The sequence below is a fragment of the Lepisosteus oculatus genome, chromosome 19 (genome assembly GCF_040954835.1).
Source record: "Lepisosteus oculatus isolate fLepOcu1 chromosome 19, fLepOcu1.hap2, whole genome shotgun sequence".
Taxonomy (NCBI): domain Eukaryota; kingdom Metazoa; phylum Chordata; class Actinopteri; order Semionotiformes; family Lepisosteidae; genus Lepisosteus; species Lepisosteus oculatus.
The window spans coordinates 436590-459225 of record NC_090714.1 but is presented as its reverse complement, the minus strand read 5'-3'; the positions used below and the strand labels follow the sequence as shown (position 1 = coordinate 459225).

The following is a 22636-nucleotide window of genomic DNA, read 5'->3' as shown; positions in this document are numbered from 1 at the left end:
TGTTTATAATGTAGTTTTTTTCTTGAAAAAACAAACTTTCAATTTTGTTTCAGGAACAACTAGAAAGCATTCCTAAACAATTTATTAGGTTGTACTAGGTACAAGGAAAACAGCAGATACCAGTGATCACATCAACATTGTACATAACTTTCTTGCAGTAAAACGTTACATATCGCACATAAAAGCAAACTTTGGTGCTACAACATTTAATCAGCTGAAAAAATGTTATTGCCAACATAAAAACAATATATTTGTCATGCAGACTTCAGTGAGTGATGTACCATGAACTCAACCACTACCACGCCTGGAGCTCCCACCAGCCCTACTGGCATAACACAGCACAGCAGTAATGTCCAGATGTGTTTGCTGGTGTCGTGCCAGGAGTCATACAGGGTCATCTGAATGCTTCTCACATGGGGTGGGTGAATTCAATGACAAGATGTGCCATTCTTTACTTTTCATCCCTTGCTTGACACATTGCCCTCAACTGCCCTGTTGAGAGCAGAATTTGTAATTTCATAGTAATGTGAAAAAGTTATTTCTGCATTTTTTTTCTTCATCTAAAAAAATGGACATGACCACAGAACATGTACAATGTGGTGTTGAATTGGGATAATGGGAATTAAAGGAGTTAAAGTATTGTGTAAAACAATCCAATAAATCAAAGTGCTGTTTATTTCCACATCTTATAGTAGGAGAAATTACATTATAAAACTATACATTTCCAGTTAATGCAGTTTCAGAGTTACTTTGTTATACTGCTCAGCCACCATCAAAATAAACTGGGGAGGACCATCCAGATTTCTTAGGTTATAATTAAACCTTCAAAATCCATCATTGGTTCAAGACTTTGCTGGCAGCATCCTAGCAGTAAGTATGGAACCGCACAAAAAGGTAGCAGCTATTCTTAAGTGAAAACACTTATCTTGTTCAAATACTGTTCTCAGAAACATTTCTTTTGAAAAATGAAAATGCCCTGAATGAACAAGGTGCAATTTAGACAGGCACCCCCAAGCCTACATTGTGCTACACAAACCACAAGTATGAGATTGTTTGGGAAGTGAGTGCCAGTCTTCCTCTGTGTGGCCTTGTGACACTCTGCATGGCTCCATTCTGCTCTCTGAAGCACATCGTTCATGGTGAAGCTGGACATGCGTGACTTTGCACTGCAGGTCTCCACGGCCTTTCATCTGGTCAGTACTGATGCGTATGTGTAATTTACAGGTTAAATAACAGGATGAGATAACTGTAGTAGTTATAGCTTCATTTAAGGGTAGGCTCAGCTAAATATTTAAATTAGACAAAAGTTGAATAAAAAAAGTTAATTATAAAAACATTCAGTGCATGCATTTGCTTAAAACTTCACTCAAAGCTGAGAGGCGCCGTGTGCCTCGAGAGTATGTCAATTCATCCTGGACAAGGGGGAAAGCCAGAATCTCAGACAAAAACCCCAGCTTATTAATATTGTTCACAGTACACATCTTCACAGATGGACCTAGATTGATTGGACTGGTGTGACCTGGAAGAAGAAAGAGCTTCGGTCTTGACGAGGGCATTCTGAAGGAGTTGAGTTAGCTGTGACTTTCGGTGCCATTGGGGGTGAGCTTGGTTTTCTTCTCCACCCGTGGGCCCCTGGCCGAGTACTGCACCAGCAGAAAGGGCTCCTTCGTCTCGCCTTCACCCACGATGCTCTCCTCGTCTTCGGACTGGCCGCTGCGCTGCAGGCGCAGGTAGCACCAGCAGCCGAGGATCAGAGCACCCAGCGCAGCGATGGCGATGAGGATCACGATGACGGTCACCACCCCAGTGGTGGGGCTGTGGTCCATGATGGACATGGCTGGACAGGGACTGATCTGCAGCTGGAAGGAGGCTTTTGGAGGCTCAGCTGAAAACGAAGGTTTTCCCAGGTACAACTTCTTGTCAGTGACTAGAGATGCGCCAGACAGACCTAAAGCACACCAGAACACCACGTCAGTTCAGCATAGCACTGCAGTAAAATAGAAATGATACAAAACCATGGCTTCTTTTCCTTTATTATACATCATTTAAATCTTACAATAATATTTTTCAGAAAATTCCTTTAACTCCCCTCAAGGAAATACCACGATCTCAAACCTGCAGTGTGAACAGGAGTTTCTTTATTACCTTTCGATGTTCTAAAACAGATCCCCAAAATATATAAAACTTCATGATTCAAGCATATTCTACACGACTGCTGCAACTAACTTGCAGGTGTCCCTCCGCCTGTTTCTAACGCCAGCTGGTAATGCTGTTATGGAGACTATCCAAGTCTTAGGCTCTCTAATGGTGACCGACCTGCCATCTTCCCGAATAAACTGAAAACTCATCTTTTCAGGGCATACAGTACCTGACCCAGCAACCTCTTCACACTTCTGCACCTTTTCTGTGGTTTTACGCTGCTGTTACATGCGCCCTTTGTAACTTGACCCGACGCAATTGTAAATCGCTTTCGGTACATGAATACATGTAAATACGGGTCTGTAAGATGATAAGGACGCTATTCTATTGGAACTGACAAACTAAAACAGAAGCAAAACCTTGTATACGGGTTTTACTTGGATACGATGCAGCGTATTTAAAAGCACTGTTGCCAGTGGGCTGACTAGTTGAAGCCAGTGCTGACTTTTGACGGTTCTAGCTGACTCGGTTTGCATTGCGCCCTTTTCTACAACAGAACATGTTCTGCAAGAATGCTGGAAACAGGGAATTTACAGGACGTCAGGAAGTCCACTCCAACTCAGTCCTTCTTGTTTACAGACATGATTCACGGACACCACAAGGACCTCTTACACACGAAGTAACAGACACAGTTGTTCACCTGTGGAAAAACCTAAATGAAACACCAACAATTCCCTAAAATTACAGGTTATAGCAATCGTCAGCAACTGTAGTTTCGCACAACGTAAAATATCCTTAAATATCCATGCTAAAACATCTTTCTTTGATGATAATAAAAGAGAATAATCCAAGGGCAAGACCAGTATGAAAACTAAACTATCAAATTTGAACTTGTGATATCTGCATTGCCTGGCTAATTACATTTTGAAAGATGACTGAGACAGTTTACCCAATGTGTCCCGTATACATACATAAAAAAACCACTCAACAATTCCGTCTGCTAACGGCTGGTAGCTATATTTAAAACGAAACTATACTGTCACAGGACTGCCTTGCAAAACAAATTACACCCTGCCAGTTTTAAAATATAAAAACTCCAATGTTGTGGATAACGCCCCTAATTTAGTTTGTGTACTATTGACGTATCTCCTAAAGATATGTTTTAAATACACATATATGATTTTAACCACAAGGCGAAGACACAACAAACACGAAAAAATCTCTTACGGTTTGTGCCTCATTAACCGAATAACTACAGCACTTCTTCCATTTCGTTCAGGCCAGGCTAATAAAGATGGATTTTAAAGACAATAAATCGTTCTTATACATACTGAAAGTAATATTATTTTTTATTGATACACTTACTGGAATTTAGACAACTTTGACATGGGTGTTAATATATCACATACATGAACATTCACTGATGTTCAGCCATTTACGGAGACAAAATCAGACTAATTTATATGCATGAAGAAAACAAAATTCTAAGTTATTACTTGTATTTTTACGGGCCATCTATTTGTACTGTATGTTTAACTCGTAAATCCCGCAGTAAACCTATCTGATATCATTCTTTAATAGAGTATTTTCCTTTGCTACACTGGCCGCTATAGTCTTCAGCTATAGATAAAAGCTACGCTGCCTTCAAACATGAATTTACAACGGAAAACAAAAATGTTATGTGAAATTAGAAATCCACACGCGTTATAACCGAACGAACAGTTCTCTTCCTTGCCCTCAACAAGACATCTTCAGCTGTTTTTCGGGGAATCCGAAAAAGAAAATGGTTGCATGGATACATTATACCGATTACAGAGACGGGTACAGAAATGTTTTTTACAATCCATACATCTCATTGTGGGTAGGATTGTGTACGACGAAACTGAATAAAGCACAGTGTCCAGGACAACCGAAAGAGCAATCCAGTGCAGTAATAAAAATCAAATGCTCACCATGTTTTTGGAACAGAAGACAATGTATTATTTATGTGGCATCCCTTATCTAAACAAACTGCAGAAATCTGAGGCATCGTGGAATCTTCTATTGGGGTAATAATCCATATTAATCGCAAAGGACAGCGCAGTTTAACACCCCGGCCTGCCTTCTCTTCCTGTCGGTGCCCGAGCAGCGCCTCTGCTTATTAACACAACAGGGCCAGTTGCAGATGGCAGGAAATGAGCTCAGTGAGGTAGTGGCAAGCCTGCAGGCCAATAGAATGGAAGAAAACCGCGAGCAGCGAGACGCTTTTCGAAGAGATCAGTCGATCAGGTTTGGGGCTGCTGTCAGCAGAGAAATGTAACAGCGGAAAGGGGCTCCGGATACAAGATGCGCCACCTACCCCGAGAGCACACGTATTGTGGCATCATTCTCTGAAATACAGCAAAACCCAAAAGTGCCATTTTAACTTCTCAGCCTAGAATTTAAAAGTGGGCTGATTAGAGTTTAATGAAAGTGCTTCCATTGGTCCACTTGATATTTACAGTGTGTTTCATTAAAAGCAATACACTTTTGCGACCTGACGCATGTAACGCATTTTTTCAAATGTAACTACTTTGAACGATTGAATGATAATTAAATAAGTACAAAGCCCGACTAATGTGGACTGAATGAACCCGAAACTAACTAAAGAGCACGATCAGGAGGAGTGGCATTAAAGCTCTATGGTGATCTTTAACCCTGAGTACAAAACAACGTTTTATGAATGTCCTAACCGGGGCCTTCGCGCAGGTCACGAGTGTTTGCGCCGTGATCTGATGCCAGTATTACATGAACACAGAAAATGGGTGGTACATTCCATGTATTGGAAGTGTGTTGAAATCCACGTCATTATTACAGTGGACGTGTAATATCGGAACACAAGCCTGAGGACTTGACCTCTCCCGGACTCTCTCCCCCTTTCCCCTCTTCCCGATTCTCCGCTCCGTGCCCTTTTCTGCTACTGCTAGCAGCCTTCTGCCCCTGTATTCCTAAGGGCAATAATCTAGTGGACAGCAGTTCCAGGCCCCTGCCTCTCTTTTTGAACAGCCATCCCTGTGCAGAGGGAATTTAGGGATATCACTGTGAGTCAGAGTAGTGTGATCACTTTGGGTCTGTCACATGTTCTTATAGGACTACTGACCAAGGGGGATAAAGAAACTTCTTATATTCAAGCCACATTATACATTTTATTGACAAAAATAAAAGGGTTAATGAATTGGTTTTACTTGGAAAACGCAATCGCTGAGGAGTGGATTAACAGGAGTGGCATGGTACTCTATAATTGTTCCTGTTTGTAACTTGGATATTACTTCTCCAAATGTTTAGGGGTGAGCAGATCTATAGGGGAGCTGGCTAATGCTTGTTTGGTCATTGGAAGCAGGTGTGTGTTGTTTTAGAAGCAGTGGGGGTTTTGAGGTAGGACACCTTGAGGAGAGTTGGGATTGGCTCCTGGTGAATTAGCCACACCCCTATGTGGGGAGTCCACAAACGTCTGCACACATTCGGATAGCACCCCAGGAATCAAACCCAGGGCTGTGGTGCTGCAAGGCAGCACTGCCATCCAGTCTGTCATTCCAGAGATGGTTACAATTGAATATAAACCATTTCTGTTCATCACCCTTCAGGTTTAAAGTAAACCAAGAATGATCTCCGTCTCTGGGCCAATATCTACAGCTGAGGCACTGTCTCCTGACAGACATGAATGGAGCTTCAAACACCACTGTGGTCAGTAAAGGTTTAATATTCCTTAACTGTTTCTCTGAAATATAGCTGCTTTGATACAGATACATTTCATACACTGGAATTTAAAAAAAAGTATGTTTACAAAGCAATCCAAATGCACTGATTCTTGTGTGTCTCCCTGATGTGCTGTGGAATAAGACCACATCCATCTCAATCTCCTGTTTTATCTAGGTTAGCTCTTGGCTCACTTGTCTTGGTTGTGCCACCTTCACTTTGAGGAAAATGGGAGGAATAAACCCCTTAAATAGCATTTCTTGAACACTGCAGGAGGCCTAAATGCGTCAGATTTTATAACCTCTAATTTTTGAGGTAAAACTGATACAGAAGTGTTGGTGGGGGGAGCAAAATGTGTTATATATTCTTTTAAGAAGTAGGGGATATAGTTTGAATTTAAAAGTAACGGATCCCAAACATATGGAAAAACTTCATGATTCATGCATATTCTACGTGACTGCTGCAAAAACTGGTCTCTGGGGTATAGACAGCACCTGGAATACCAAATGGGAACATTTAAAAATAAAACTTATTGAGGTGTGGGCTAGAAATTGAATAATCTGGGTTCATTGTCTGATGGTGAAATGTATCCGTACACTATCACTCTGAACAAATAAAATGTCTCTGTTAAGGTTGATCAATACTGTATTGTATTAGATGCTCTCCAGAGAGAGGTATTGACACTTTTAAGAGTGTAACAGTAGACCATAAGAGACAATGGAGGAATTTACCATCTATTAAACTACAAGAAAAAAATCTATGAAGTTTATTTTGCACTACTGAATATTTAGGCCCTCTTAAAATCTATTTTGTCAGCTGAAGGATGTGTGAACACCTCGTTTGGGGAAACTAATGGAATGGGGTAAAACAAAGGTGATGGGAAACAAACATTAAATAACCAAGAAGTTTAAGGAGAGGCTGCACGGAATTGCATTTTTTTCATAGGTTTAAAAATGCAGATAACGTTTTCTTTTTTGAAAACATCTCAGAAACGTTACGTTTGTTATGTCCAGTTAAAACAGTAGGAGTTGATCTTCAAAGTTAAATAAAAGGTTACTTTTTAATATTTCAGAGTGGTTTCAATGCCATTTATCTATCAATTAAACATTATAGGTGCTCATTTATTATATGCATAAAATGAAAAGCAAGAACTACAGTTGAGCAATAGAAAAGAAACGTGAGGGTATATCTCTGAAATATTACTAAATCTCACGAAAGACGTATGTTCCTTATAGTTCTTGGCCACATTTAGTATTTTGTGACACGCGCCTCTATAATGTACCAAGATGCGTATACGTACTTCTGAGAGCATTGCATAACATTTTCTCGTTTCTTACGAAAACGTACAAAAAGAAAAACAGAGCGTGCCTGAACTCAATAAGGTGGAATTTTTCAACAGCGTGAGCTGACTCGACAGTAGACAAACTCTCCAGGGCCGGTGGGAGTTAAAAAAATAAATAAACTCCCTTCCCTGTGGAGAACAAAATGCCGTTTTCAAGGAACGGGCGGAACCAAAGTATCCTGGGTCGCAGCTCCACACCGACAGCAAAGACGGACGGCCTCGTGCACTGTTGCTTTAATTATGTCATCTCCGTCGCAGCTCTGTGACGTCTCAATAAAGGCGTGAGTTTCCGGGTCTTTTGTCAATCGATGCAGGAGTTGCGTGTGTAGCCGAGGTAGACATACTGTACAGTATGCAACAATATTCATCTGATCTTGGATTTGATAGACTATAGTGATCTTATAGAACGCAACAGTAATATACTTTTTCTTGAGTTTTATAAGGCTTTTGATACGATAGAACATAATTTTAGTTTTAATGTTTAGAATTATTTGGTTTTGGTCAGTGTTTTCAGAATGTTATTAAAATTATTTATAATGGTTCTAATAGTTCAGTTAAGTTACATAGTGGGACTTCTCCAAGATTTGATATTGGTAGAGGTATGAGACAAGGATGTCCTATTTTTCCATTTTTGTTTTTATTAATAACTCAAACTTTAGCTCTTTATATTAGTAATAGTGCTATGAAAGGTATTAATATCTCAGGTAGTAATATTATTCATATTTGAGTAGTCTGTCTGTGTGACAGTGGTTCACATTATTTCAGAACGTATACTCCCGTCTCTGTAACTTTCCTCAGTCAGCTAGTGAACATTCTGTATTTACACCACGAATGCACTACTTTGTCTCGCGCGCGGTCACACTGGCCGTCCACAGGCACGGGCAGGAGCAGGGAACACGAGGCCGCTCTGTAGTGCCCCTGTGGCTCTCCAGCAGAGGGGAGCACCTTGCTCAACAGCCCTGAGCCGAAGGACCCAGTAATAAAGCTGAAAATCTGGCAAGTCCCCCAGTCTCCCTGGGGCGCTGAAGAGAGATTTAGTTACACTTGTACTAATAAATACTTAAGATCCCTCTTGCAATCTCAGAATATCTTGTCAAACTATTTTGGAGCACCTCTTTGTGGAAACTAAATGACTGGAATAAAACAGGACTATTGTCAAACAGATTTTGTATGAATAATAAGGTTAAGGAGGCGTCGTTACAAAATTGTACATTGAATCGACCCGGTAAAGATGCATAGTGTGCATAGATTTAAAACTAATATAGACGATAACTGTCTTTTTCAAAGCAGCCCAGAAACCTTACGTTTGTTTTTGTTTTGTATAGCACAATCGCCATACAATCCGTCCGTTCTCATGCTCTGACTTTCAGGTTAGGCAGTGGAATGGATTCCAGGGCAAACTCGTTCTTGTTGGAGGATCCTTGTGACTCCTCGCCCAATATAACAGGTACGATCATCCACTGAAATTATGCGCTTCCGAATTGAAGCGACACGCATTTGAATAATTCAAAATACACACGAGGGAACGTCTCCAAACCATGTCTAAATATCACAACATGAAAGCTGTGCGTACCTTATCTTTATTTGCCTGTACAATGTACCCCGGTGATCTTTAATGTACTCTTGTGTGCATCGTATAAGATTTTTATTATTGGAATATAAAGAAAAGAAAAAAACACAATGAGGTCGAATTGATCAGCAGCGTGAGCCGACTCGCCGGTAAACACACTCTCCAGCGGTGTCTGGAGTTCACGAATAACTCTCTGCCCTGAAGGACAGGTTTGCAGGAGCCCGCAGTGCTTGACGAGAGAGCGGAACCACACCGAGCTCAGCGACAGACCGGTACTTGTATTTGTATTGTATTCCTTGTTCTTGTTAATGCTTACTTTAAAAGAAATCAAAAGTCACGCGTGCCTGGAATTCCGGCGGGTGGTGACACTTCCGAGAAATGTCCACAGGGCAGCAAAAGAGATACACGAGTCTATGGAGGTGAGTCTTAAAGCGCTTATTAATCTGAAATCTGATTACACAAACCTTTATTTTATCACACTTTTAACGTCACATACGTGGTCTTCATCATGTTCTCAGTCTTTCGTTGCTCTGTTAATTAATTCGATGTAGTTTTTGTTTTGTTACTGCAGTGTCTCTAATGTGCACGTCCCCGTAACCGGTGTATTTGATTCTTTGTAATCGTACTTAAAAAAAGAAACGGGCCGCAGGTGTTTCAGGACTCGGAGCCCCTTCCTGGGCTCTATGGACGGGTCATGTGTCGCTCACAGCATTGCAGTCACCGTGTCGTGACGTGTTACAGCACCTTACTGTGCACCGGAGACCCGTTAAAGGGAGAAGGCGACCCTCTAAGGTGAAATTGATCCTTATTAATAACAGATGCTGCAGGTGTCGATTCTTAGTGACACCAGTCAGACCGACTGGGCTGGCGGAAAAGCGTGACGTCACCCCTGACTTTTTTCTTGTTTTTTTTTTAAATAAGTTTTTATTTAAACACCAGAAATACAAAAAAGGAGACAGAATAATGAAATATACATGTACGTGTGCAGCGCAAGGGGCAGCCAGGGCTGTCGGCAGTTTCTGCAGATCTGCTCTCAGCCAGAGAGGAGGGAGACGCAGTCGCTCTCCTGTGTCGGCTGGAGGAAGCGGAGCTGTGGAGAGAGGGAACGGAGCCCTTCAGGAGACGCTCCTGGGAGAGGAGAGACGCTGCGCTGGAAACCCACTGCCTGCCAAACTGCAGATCCGCGCCTCTCCAGCACCTGTCCGGGAGGAAGGCGAGCACACAGCTGAACACCCCCCTCCGGGAGAGGGCAGTGAAGGACAGAGGCGAGGGAAAACAGACAGGGATGCTAAACGCAGTTGTAGGACTCCGAAAAGCCATTCGTGTGGAGGAAGGAAAGTTCGCGGAGCCTCTTCAGGTGTCGAGGAAAAGAGGGACAGACTGCTGCAGATCTAGCAGTGCGAACACGGCTGTACTGAGAGCGACGGACGGAGTTCATGCTGTTGCAGCGCTGGGTTCCGCTTCATTCCAATGCGTGTGATTCATGTGCAGCTAACTGAATGTACAGTGTCATCCCCCCCAGAAGAGTGATGCTGAGATGGCGGGTATTGCTTATTTTCAGTCCTGTGCAATTAGTGTAATTCTTTTAAGAAAGGTGTGAGTGTTGTTACAATAATACTGCTGTGTGTTCCTCTCTAGAGTCTCTAGGATGAGGCAGTGTGGGTGTTGTTACAGTGATCCTGCTGTCTGTGACTCTATAGAGTCTCTAGGATGAGGCAGTGTGGGTGTTGTTACAGTGATCCTGCTGTCTGTGACTCTTGCCGGCTCTGTGTTGTCAGAGAGCGCACTGTTACTGCCAAGCTGCTGTGGAAGATGGAGAAGAGGCTGAAGGAGGTGGTGATGCAGGTGGAGGACGAGAGGCATCAAGCTGACCAATTCTGGGAGCAGGTCCGTCTTCCTGAACGCCTTCAGCCACAGTAGAGACAATTGCAGCTCTGCCCTGACTCGCTCTCTCCCTGTGCTCCAGCTGGACCAGGCGATGGCTCGGCTGCATCAGTTGAAGAGGCAGGTGGAGGAGGAGGCGTCGCGTTCCAACGCCTCCCGCAGGAAACTGCAGAGAGAGCTGGAGGACCTGAGCCACAGGACTGAGAGCATGGGCAGGGAGCTGACAGCCCTGCGCAGCCAGCTGAGGTACACAGAGCAGAGAGACATGGAGCTGACAGCCCTGCGCAGCCAGCTGCGGTACACAGAGCAGAGAGACACGGAGCTGACAGCCCTGCGCAGCCAGCTGCGGTACACAGAGCAGAGAGACACGGAGCTGACAGCCCTGCGCAGCCAGCTGCGGTACACAGAGCAGAGAGCTGACCGGGATAGTGTGGGCGTACAGGCCGTGGGGAGGGACAGTGTGGGGGTGCACGTTGTGGGGAGAGTATGTGGGATACGGCTTGTGTTGTAGGGAGAGAATTTGGGCCTACAGGTTGGGGGGAGAATGTGGGGGTAAGGGCTGTGAGGAGAAAGAATGTGGGGGCTCGGGCCACGAGGAAGGTGAGTGTTTGGAGGGAGAGGGTGGGGTTGCAGGATGTGGGGTTACAGTTTGTGGGGAGACAATGTGGGGGTATGGGCTGTGTGGCAGTGTGGGGGTACAGGTTTTTGGGAGCGAGTGTGGGGGTATAGGCTGTGTGGCAGTATGGGGGTGCACATTGTGGGGAGAATGTGGGGGTACAGGCTGTGGGGCAGAGAATGTGGGGGTTCAGGCCGTTTGAGAGTGTGGGGGTGCACTTTGTGATGAGAAAGTGGGGGTACAGGTTGTGGAGGGAATGTGGGGGTACAGGCTGTGGGGCAGAGTGGGGGTGAACGTTGGGGTCAGGGAATATGGGGGTTTAGGCTGTGTGGTAATGTGGGGGTACATGTTGTGGGGAGAATGGGGGTATGGGCTGTGTGGCAGTATGGGGGTACTGGTTGTGGGAAGAGAATGTGGGGGTACAGGCTGTGTGGCAGTATGGGGGTACTGGTTGTGGGAAGAGAATGTGGGGTACAGGCACGTTGTGGGGAGACAATGTGGGTGTACATGCTGTGTGGTAGTGTTGGGGTGCACTTTGTGATGAGAATGTTGGGGTATGTGTTGTGGGGTAGTATGGGGGTATGGGCTGTGTGGCAGTATGAGGGTATAGAATGTGGGGGGTACAGGCTGTGTAGAAGTGTGGGGTACAGGTTTTTGGGAGAATGTGGGGGTACAGGCTGTGGGGCAGTGGGGGGTACGGGTTGTGGGGAGAGAATGTGGGGGTACAGGCTGCGTTGCAGTGTGGGGGTACTGGTTGTGGGGAGAATGTGGGGGTACAGGCTGCGTTGCAGTGTGGGGGTTCTGGTTGTGGGGAGAGAATGTGGCGGTACAGGCTGCGTTGCAGTGTGGGGGTACTGGTTATGGGGAGAGAATGTGGGGGTACAGGCTGTGTGGGGGTACAGGCTGTGGGGAGAATGGGGGTGTGGGCTGTGTGGCAGTATGAGGGTATAGAATGTGGGGGTACAGGCTGTGTAGAAGTGTGGGGTACAGGTTTTTGGGAGAATGTGGGGGTACAGGCTGTGGGGCAGTGGGGGGTACGGGTTGTGGGGAGAGAATGTGGGGGTACAGGCTGTGTGGCTGTATGGGGGTACTGGTTGTGGGGAGAATGTGGGGGTACAGGCTGTGTTGCAGTGTGGGGGTACTGGTTGTGGGGAGAATGTGGGGGTACAGGCTGTGTGGGGGTACAGGTTGTGGGGAGAGAATGTGGGGGTACAGGCTGTGGGGAGAATGGGGGTGTGGGCTGTGTGGCAGTATGAGGGTATAGAATGTGGGGGGTACAGGCTGTATAGTAGTGTGGGGTACAGGTTTTTGGGAGAACGTGGGGGTACAGGCTGTGTGGTAGTATAGGGGTAATGGTTGTGGGGAGAGAATGTGGGGGTACAGGCTGCGTTGCAGTGTGGGGGTACTGGTTGTGGGGAGAATGTGGGGGTACAGGCTGTGTTGCAGTGTGGGGGTACAGGTTGTGGGGAAAGAATGTGGGGGGTACAGTCTGTGGGGCAGTGGGGGGGTACGGGTTGTGGGGAGAGAACGTGGGGGTACAGGCTGTGGGGTAGTGTGGGGGTACAGGCTGTGGGGTAGTGTGGGGGTACAGGTTGTGGGGAGAATGGGGGTTCAGGCTCTAGGGTAGTGTGGGGGTACTGGTTGTGGGTGGAGAGTGTGGGGGTACAGGCTCTAGGGTAGTGTGGGGGTACAGGTTGTGGGGAGAGAATGTGGGGGTACAGGCTGTGTGACAGTATGGGGGTATAGAATGTGGGGGTACAGGCTGTGTAGCAGTGTGGGATACAGGTTGTAGGGAGAAAATGTGGGGGTACAGGCTGTGTGGTAGTGTGGGGGTGAACGTTGAGGGCAGGGAATGTGGGGGTTTAGGCTGTGTGACAGTATGGGGGTATAGAATGTGGGGCTACAGGCTGTGTAGCAGTGTGGGGGTACAGGTTGTGGGGAGAGAATGTGGGGGTACAGGCTGTGTGACAGTATGGGGGTATAGAATGTGGGGGTACAGGCTGTGTGACAGTATGGGGTACAGGTTTTTGGGAGAATGTGGGGGTACAGGCTGTGGGGCAGTGGGGGGTACGGGTTGTGGGGAGAGAATGTGGGGGTACAGGCTGTGTGGCAGTATGGGGGTACTGGTTGTGGGGAGAATGTGGGGGTACAGGCTGTGTTGCAGTGTGGGGGTACTGGTTGTGGGGAGAATGTGGGGGTACAGGCTGTGTGGGGGTACAGGTTGTGGGGAGAGAATGTGGGGGTACAGGCTGTGTGGGGGTACAGGCTGTGGGGAGAATGGGGGTGTGGGCTGTGTGGCAGTATGAGGGTATAGAATGTGGGGGGTACAGGCTGTATAGTAGTGTGGGGTACAGGTTTTTGGGAGAACGTGGGGGTACAGGCTGTGTGGTAGTATAGGGGTAATGGTTGTGGGGAGAGAATGTGGGGGTACAGGCTGCGTTGCAGTGTGGGGGTACTGGTTGTGGGGAGAATGTGGGGGTACAGGCTGTGTTGCAGTGTGGGGGTACAGGTTGTGGGGAAAGAATGTGGGGGGTACAGTCTGTGGGGCAGTGGGGGGGTACGGGTTGTGGGGAGAGAACGTGGGGGTACAGGCTGTGTGGTAATGTGGGGGTACAGGCTGTGGGGTAGTGTGGGGGTACAGGTTGTGGGGAGAATGGGGGTTCAGGCTCTAGGGTAGTGTGGGGGTACTGGTTGTGGGTGGAGAGTGTGGGGGTACAGGCTCTAGGGTAGTGTGGGGGTACAGGTTGTGGGGAGAGAATGTGGGGGTACAGGCTGTGTGACAGTATGGGGGTATAGAATGTGGGGGTACAGGCTGTGTAGCAGTGTGGGATACAGGTTGTAGGGAGAAAATGTGGGGGTACAGGCTGTGTGGTAGTGTGGGGGTGAACGTTGAGGGCAGGGAATGTGGGGGTTTAGGCTGTGTGACAGTATGGGGGTATAGAATGTGGGGCTACAGGCTGTGTAGCAGTGTGGGGGTACAGGTTGTGGGGAGAGAATGTGGGGGTACAGGCTGTGTGACAGTATGGGGGTATAGAATGTGGGGGTACAGGCTGTGTAGCAGTGTGGGGTTACAGGTTGTGAGGGAGAATGTGGGGGTACAGGCTGTATGGCAATGTAGGGGTATGCACTGTGTGGTAGTATGGGGTGCATGTTGTGAGGCAGTTTGGGGATATGTGCTGCGAGGAGAGAGAATGCGGGGGTACAGGCCACGAGGAAGGTGAGTTTTGGGGTACTGTCCGTTGGGAGGGAGAGGGTGGGGTTACAGGCTGTGGCGTAATGTTGGGGTATGTATTGTGGAGGAGTGTGGGGGTTCAGGTTGTGAGGAGAATGTGGGGGTATGGGCTGTGGGGAGAGAATGTGGGGGTACGGTCTACGAGAAAGGTGAGTGTTGGGGTACTGTCTGTTGGGAGGGAGAGTGTGTGGGTATGGGCTGTGTGGCAGTGCTGGGGTACAGTCTGTGGGGAAAATGTGGGTTTACAGGCTGTGGTGTAATGTTGGGGTATGTATTGTGGAGGAGTGTGGGGGTTCAGGTTGTGGGGAGAATGTGGGGGTATGGGCTGTGTGGTAGTGTTGGGTGTACCAGCTGTGGGGAGGGAGCATTTGGGGGTGCATGTTGTGGGGAGAGAGAATGTGGGGGTACGGGCAACAAGGAAGGTGAGTGTTGGGGTACCGTCCGTTGGGAGGGAGAGGGTGGGGTTACAGGCTGTGTGGCAGTGTGGGGGTGCACGTTGTGGGGCATTGTGTGGGTATGTGCTGTGAGGAAGGTGAGGGTGGGGTACAGGCTATGGGGAGCCAATTTGGAGGTACAGACTGTGGCAGTATGGGAGTATGGGCTGTGTGGAGAATGTGGGGGTACAGGCTGTGTGGGGGTGCACGTTACGGGGAGAGAGAATGTGGGGGTATGGGCGACAAGGAAGGTGAGTGTTGGGGTACCGTCTGTTGGGAGGGTGAGGGTGGGGGTACAGGCTGTGGTGTAATGTGGGGGTACAGGCTGTGGGGAGAGAATGTGGGGGTACGGTCTACGAGAAAGGTGAGTGTTGGGGTACTGTCTGTTGGGAGGGAGAATGTGGGGGTATGGGCTGTGTGGCAGTGCTGGGGTACAGGCTGTGGGGAAAATGTGGGTTTACAGGCTGTGGGGTAATGTTGGGGTACATATTGTGGAGCAGTGTGGGGGTTCAGGTTGTGGGGAGAGTGTGGGGGTATGGGCTGTGTGGTAGTGTTGGGTGTACCAGCTGTGGGGAGGGAGCATTTGGGGGTGCATGTTGTGGGGAGAGAGAATGTGGGGGTACGGGTGACAAGGAAGGTGAGTGTTGGGGTACCATCCGTTGGGGGGGAGAAGGTGGGGTTACAGGCTGTGTGGCAGTGTGGGGGTGCACGTTGTGTGGAGAATGTGGGGGTACAGACTGTGGTAGTGTGGGGTTCTGTGTGTTGGGCAGAACGTGGGGGTACAGGCTGTGTGGCAGTGTGGGGTACAGGTTGTGGGGAGAAAGTGGGGGTATGGGCTGTGTGGTAGTGTTGGGGGTTCACGCTTTGTGGAGGGAGCGTGTTGGTGTGCATGTTCTGGGCGGAGATGATGTGGGGGTACGGGCGACGGGGAAGGTGAGTGTTGGGATACCATCTGTTGGGAGGGAGAAGGTGGGGTTACAGGCTGTGTGGCAGTGAGGGGGTACGGGTTGAGGAGAGAGTGATGGGGTGCACGTTGTGGGGAAAGTGTGGGGGTATTGTTTGTGGGGAGAGTGTAGGGGTGCACAGTGTGGGGCTACTGGCTTTGGGGAGAGAATGTGGGGGTACAGGCTTTGTGGTAGTATGGGGTGCAAGTTGTGTGGGAGAATGTGGGGGTGCACGTTGTGGGGCATTGTGTGGATATGTGCTGTGTGGGTAGAGAATGGGGGTATGGGCGATGAGGAAGATGAGGTTGGGGTTATAGGATGTGGGGAGAATGTGGGGGTACAGGCTGTGTGGTAGTATGGGGTGCAAGTTGTATGGGAGAATGTGGGGGTGCACGTTGTGGGGTATTGTGTGGGTAGAGAATGGGGGTATGGGCGATGAGGAAGATGAGGTTGGGGTTATAGGCTGTGGGGAGAATGTGGGGGTACAGGATGTGGGGAGAATGTGGGGGTACAGGCTGTGTGGTAGTGTGGGGGTACAGGCTGTGCGGGGGTGCATGTTGTGGGGAGAATGTGGGGGTATGGGCTGTGTGGCAGTGTGGGGGTAAAGCTTGTGGGGAACAAATGTGGGGATACAGTCTGTATGGCAGTGTGGGGTTACAGGTTGTGGGGAGAGTGTGGGGGTATGGGCTGTGTGGTAGTGTTGTGGGGAAGGAGCGTTTGGGGGTGCACGTTGTGGGGAGAGAGAATGTGGGGGTATGGGTGACAAGGAAGGCGAATGTTGGGGTACCGTCATTTGGGGGAGAGAGGGTTGGGTTACAAGCTCTGGGCTAATGAGGTGCTATGGGCTTTGTGGCAGTGTGGGGGTGCATGTTGTGGGGAGAATGTGGGGGTACAGGCTGTGTAGTGGTTGTGGGGAAAAAGTGGGGGTATGGGCTGTGTGGTAGTGTTGGGGGTTCAGGCTGTGTGGAGGGAGCATCTTGGGGTGCAAGTTGTGGGGAGAGAGAATGTATAGGCGATGAGGAAGGTGAGTGTTGGGGTATTGTCAGTTGGGAGGGAGAAGGTGGGGTTATAGGCTGTGGTGTAATGTGGGGTGCACGTTGTGGGGGAGAATGTGGGGGTACAGGCAGTGTGGGGGTTTAAGCTGAGTGGAGAATGTGGGGGTGCAAGTTGTGGGGAGAATGTGGGGGTACAGGCAGTGTGGGGGTGCAAGTTGTGGGGAGAATGTGGGGGTACAGGCAGTGTGGGGGTATGAGCTGAGTGGAGAATGTGGGGGTACAGGCAGTGTGGGGGTGCAAGTTGTGGGGGAGAATGTGGGGGTACAGGCAGTGTGGGGGTGCAAGTTGTGGGGGAGAATGTGGGGGTACAGGCAGTGTGGGGGTGCAAGTTGTGGGGAGAATGTGGGGGTACAGGCAGTGTGGGGGTGCAAGTTGTGGGGAGAATGTGGGGGTACAGGCAGTGTGGGGGTGCAAGTTGTGGGGAGAATGTGGGGGTACAGGCAGTGTGGTAGTGTTGGGTGTACCGCTGTGGGGGGGGAGTGTGTGGGGGTGCACGTTGTGGGGAGAGAGAATGTGGGGGTATGGGCGACAAGGAAGGTGAGTGTTGGGGTACCATCTGTTGGGAGGGAGAGTGTGTGGGTATGGGCTGTGTGGCAGTGCTGGGGTACAGTCTGTGGGGAAAATGTGGGTTTACAGGCTGTGGGGTAATGTTGGGGTACATATTGTGGAGCAGTCTGGGGGTTCAGGTTGTGGGGAGAATGTGGGGGTACGGGCGACAAGGAAGGTGAGTGTTGGGGTACCGTCCGTTGGGGGGGGGAGAAGGTGGGGTTACAGGCTGTGTGGCAGTGGGGGGGTACTGGTTGTGGGGAGAGTGATGGGGTGCACAGTGTGGGGAGAGTGTGGGGCTACTGGCTTTGGGGAGAGAATGTGGGGGTACAGGCTTTGCGGTAGTATGGGGTGCAAGTTGTATGGGAGAATGTGGGGGTGCACGTTGTGGGGCATTGTCTGGGTATGTGCTGTGAGGAGAGAGAATGGGGGTATGGGCGATGAGGAAGGTGAGTGTGGGGGTACAGGCTGTGTGGCAGTATGGGAGTATGGGCTGTGTGGAGAATGTGGGGGTGTGGGCTGTGTGGTGGTGCACGTTGTGGTGAGAATGGGGGTACAGGCTGTGGAGAGAGAATGTGGGGTATGTGCCGTGTGCCAGTATGGAGGTAAAGGTTGTAGGGAGAATGTGGGGATATGGGCTTTGTGGTAGTGTGGGGGTACGGGCTGTGTGGAGGGAGCATCTTGGGGTGCAAGTTGTGGGGAGAGAGAATGTGGGGGTACGGGCGACGAGGAAGGTGAGTGTTCGGGTACTGTCTGTTGGTAGAGAGAAGGTAGGGTTACTGTAGGGTACAGGTTGTTTTGCACTGTGTGGGTACAGGTTGTGGGGAGAGAATGTGGGGGTATAGGCTGTGTGGCAGTGTGTGGCGAACGATGTGGGGAGAATATGGGGGTCCAAGCTGTGTGACAGTGTGGGTTGAACTTTGTGGGGGTATGGGCCATGAGGAGGGTGTGTGTTGGGGTACAGGCCATGGAGAAGGAGGGTATCGGGGTATGGGCTCTCTGGTTGTGTGGGGGTGCATGTTGGGAATGTGGGGGTATGGGTAATGGGTAGAGAATGTGGGGGTACAGACTTTGTGGCATTGTGGGGGTCCAGGTTGTAGGTAGAATGCGTTGTGGGGTACTAGGGCGTTGGGGTATGGGCTGTGAGACGGGGTGTCGGGGTGTCCTGTGCTCTGTGGTCCGTGGTCAGGGTCAGTGTTGTGGATCTTTCCCACACTGACCCCTCTCTCTGTCCTGCAGACGCACCCCGCTGGCCGTCCCTGTCCTGTCCTCCCACCGCTCCCTGCTGGACGACCTCTCCCTGGACACCTCTGACTCCGAGGACCGCAGCCCCCCAGCCCTGAGGACAGCCTGGGGCCCCCCTTCCTACAGCCCGACTGACCAGACAGACAGAGGACTTACTCTGCTCGAGAACTGTACTGTTTGACTGTCTGAGCTGATACCAAGGACATTGTCCTCTATAGCATGATAATTCTGCATCTTCATCATCATCCTTTTTATTGAAAGATATCTTCTGTTGTACATTGTACAACAAAATTGTACATTGAATCGACCCCGTAAAGATAGTGTGCAGAGATTTAAAAGTAATATGGATGATAACCGTCTTTTTCGAAGCAGTCCAGAAACCTTATGTTTGTTTTTTTGTTCTGTTGTTAAAACATTCTGAACTGATCGGCAAAATGGTGTAAAGAAGGTTTCTAATTCTGACATTTCCTGTAGACAAATGTGTTATTTTACTGCTCATTAACTTAACCATTATACTTAAAAGTTTTTATATGTATAAATAACCTAAGGATAAGAAATAATAAAAAACTAAATAATTAGACCGTATGTCGTAGTAGCAGAGTGTACTTCTCGCCTAATTGATGTGGTCGAGCAACACCACAGTCGCCTTACAATCCGTCCGTTCTCATGCTCTGACTTTCAGGTTGGGCAGTGGAATGGATTCCAGGGCAAACTCGTTCTTGTTGGAGGATCCTTGTGACTCCTCGCCCAATATAACAGGTACGATCATCCACTGAAATTATGCGCTTCCAAATTGAAGCGACACGCATTTGAATAATTCAAAATACACACGAGGGAACGTCTCCAAACCATGTCTAAGTATCACAACATGAAAGCTGTGCGTACCTTATCTTTATTTGCCTGTATAATGTACTCCGGTGATCTGTAATATAGTATTGCGTGCATCGTAAAGGATTAATATTATTGCACGATAAAGAAGAAAACACAAGGAGGTCGAATTGATCAGCAGCGTGAGCCGACTCGCCGGTAAACACACTCTCCAGCGGTGTCTGGAGTTCACGAATAACTCTCTGCCCTGAAGGACAGGTTTGCAGGAGCCCGCAGTGCTTGACGAGCAGAGAGCGGAACCACACCGAGCTCAGCGACAGACCGGTACTTGTATTTGTATTGTATTCCTTGTTCTTGTTAATGCTTACTTTAAAAAATGTATAAAAACTATTCAAAAGTGACGCGTTGTTCTGACTTCCGGCTGTTTCCGCGTAGAGCCGGCGTCCCCCATTGACCCCAGCGCCGTGATCTTTTCGTAAAACGTTTTCATAAACTTTTTTTCATAATTTCTATTTAAGATTTTGGAGAAGAGTATAGAGTGTCGGCAGGGGAAAACCCGGAGTGGATCAGCCTTCCACTGGATCTGGACTGTGAGCAGCTATTGTCCAATCGGCGCTGAGATTTCAGCAGGAGGCGGGAGACATGCGGCTCTTGTCTAGTCACACGGCTTCAGTCCCGGGACTTTTCCGAATTCCGACAGGCGGTGACACTTCCGAGAAATGTCCACTGGGCGGCGACAGAGATACACGAGTCTTAAAGCGCTATCGGAAAGACTTATGCGGAGATTGATCATCAATATAGATGATAACTGTGACCTTTCTGAAAGCAGCCCTGAAACCTAACAACATTTATTTTGGTGATGTTGTGGTTTATAAATATTCAGGACTTTTTTACAAACTTATATAAAGAAAGATAATAATTTACTTTTAAAGAAATACATTTGTTACATTTTAATCCCATTGAAAGGAAGATGAAAATATCGTTTGTATTTTTTAAAATTATTATACTTGCGCAACATAATTATTAACGGAATGGTGTGAGAGGAGACCATGTTTGAACAGTTTCAAACAGATGTAAAGACGTACTGTGTCTAGTTGTAAGAACGTTGAAGCATGGACGGACCTTATCTGCATTTACCTTGTTTAATCTTTTTTTCCATAAAATGTACATGTATTATTGCATGTACCCCTGACAATACGATTGCTGCGTTGTATTCTTGTAGTTTTTGATCTCATAAAAAATACAAAAGACGCGAGTCGATGACGTCAAACTGTTGTCGCCCACGGGGCTTAATAGAATTGATTATATATTTGGTGTTTTTGAAGAAGCTATACAAAAAAAAGAAATGCCACCTTCTCTGAAACAGGGTTTGATTTCACTTATTCCCAAACCTGACAAGGATAAGCTAATATTAGAAAATTGGACACCTATAACTCTGTTGAATAATGATGCAAAATTATTAGCTTTGATATTTGCGAATAGATTAAAGAAAGGGTTGGCTCAGATTATTGATGAGACGCAATCTGGTTTTATGAAAGGCAGGCATATTTGTAATAATATCCGTTTAATTCTGGACCTGATAGATTACAGTGATCTTATAGAAGATGATAGTTATATCTTATTTGTGGACTTTTATAAAGCTTTTGATACAGTAGAGCATACATTTATTTTTAAGTGTTTAGAATTTTTTGGTTTTGGTGAATATTTTCAGAATGTTGTTAAGACTCTTTATAATGGGTGTAATAGCTCAGTCAGATTACATAATGGTACATCTCCGAGATTTGAAATTGGAAGAGGTATTAGGCAGGGATGTCCAATATCTCCTTTTCTCCTTTTATTAGTAACTCAGACTTTGACTCTTCATATTAATAATAGCATTATGGAAGGCATTAGTATCTTGGGAAGGGAAATTAAGATTTGTCAACTAGCAGACGATACCACTATTTTTCTTAAGAATAGTAAAGAGGTTTCTAAAGCAATTGAGGTTTTAAATGTGTTCTCATCAGTTTCAGGATTGTCTTTGAATATTGACAAGTGTGAACTGTTTTCTCTGAAGGAATCTAATTTGGATGCAATAGTGAATATACCTGTGAAGAAAGTGGTTCGTTATTTGGGTATAATAATCTGTAAAGACCAAGATGAAAGATGTAAATTGAATTTTATGCCTATATTAGATAAAACTAAAAAAAGATTTCAGTCTTGGTTAATGAGGGACCTATCGTTGGCAGGTCGGGTTCTACTGTCGAAAGCAGAAGGTATATCTCGCTTTGTATACGCCTCGCTTTCACTGAATGTACCTTCGCATCTTATTGATGAGTTTGATAAACTATTATACAACTTTATTTGGAAGAATAAACCTCATTATATTAGGAAACACCTTCTGAGTAAACCAAAAAACCAAGGTGGTTTGAATGTTATAGACTTTTATATGTCAAATATAACTTTTAAAATAAATTGGATTAGGAAATTTATTAATAATAAAAATAGTATTTGGAATTTTATTCCAAACATAATTTTTCAGAATGTTGGGAATCTTGACTTTTTGTTAAAATGTAACTTTGAGATAAAGAAAATCCCAGTTAAGTTATCTCATTTTCATAAGCAAGTATTATTATACTGGACTTTATTATACAAACACAACTTCTCACCACACACATATTATATTTGGAATAATAAAGACATTAAGTTTAAAAATAAAAGTTTATTTTTACATAATTGGTTTAATAACAAAATTTATTTAGTAGCTCAACTGTTGAATGAAGATGGTAGATTGCTTACTTATCCTGAATTCCTGGAGAGATTTCAGTTTCCTGTTACTTCAAAGGAATATGCAATAGTTTTTGATGCCATTCCGGAAGGTGTAGTGTGCTTATTAAAAGCCAGTCAAAGTGTTAATAGGACTGACGTTCTTTTGGGTCCTACAACTGATTTATTCTTGGATGGCGTGGAAATAAAGGATAAGAAGTGTAACAATACTCATATTAGAAATCTTTGTAAACCCCATCTTATCCCTTCTTGTTTGTCTTTTTGGAATGCAATGTTTGAAAATATAAACTGGAAGTTAGTTTGGACAATTCCTGATAGATT

At 46.8% G+C, this 22636-nt stretch overlaps 2 protein-coding genes across 7 annotated transcripts; one reads left to right on the top strand and one right to left on the bottom strand.

Moving 5' to 3' along the window:
• Positions 1–42: 42 nt before the first annotated feature.
• snn (stannin) lies at positions 43–4444 on the bottom strand. Of its 2 annotated transcripts, none has more exons than XM_015359845.2 (2): positions 4092–4444; positions 43–1987 (listed from the first exon to the last, which is right to left on the bottom strand). In XM_015359845.2, exon 2 carries the CDS (start codon positions 1833–1835, stop codon positions 1572–1574), a length of 264 nt encoding a protein of 87 aa, XP_015215331.1. In that variant the 5' UTR covers positions 1836–1987; positions 4092–4444; the 3' UTR covers positions 43–1571. The 2 variants fall into 2 exon arrangements, with proteins under 2 accessions (XP_015215331.1, XP_015215330.1); XM_015359844.2 differs by having other exon boundaries at positions 43–1948.
• A 3054-nt stretch (positions 4445–7498) lies between these two features.
• On the top strand, positions 7499–20746 carry LOC107078928 (myosin heavy chain, embryonic smooth muscle isoform). 5 transcript variants are annotated; one of them, XM_069180837.1, is made up of 8 exons: positions 7499–7794; positions 8566–8642; positions 9090–9184; positions 10544–10652; positions 10732–10895; positions 18716–18891; positions 19404–19873; positions 20068–20746. In XM_069180837.1, the coding sequence occupies exons 3-7, from the start codon at positions 9144–9146 to the stop codon at positions 19475–19477; spliced, it is 564 nt and encodes a 187-aa protein (XP_069036938.1). In that variant the 5' UTR covers positions 7499–7794; positions 8566–8642; positions 9090–9143; the 3' UTR covers positions 19478–19873; positions 20068–20746. The 5 variants fall into 5 exon arrangements, with proteins under 5 accessions (XP_069036938.1, XP_069036942.1, XP_069036940.1 ...); XM_069180839.1 differs by lacking the exon at positions 9090–9184 and adding an exon at positions 9754–10309 and having other exon boundaries at positions 7502–7794; positions 8566–9037; XM_069180841.1 differs by lacking the exon at positions 9090–9184 and having other exon boundaries at positions 7501–7794; positions 8566–9037.
• The last annotated feature ends 1890 nt before the right edge of the window (positions 20747–22636 follow it).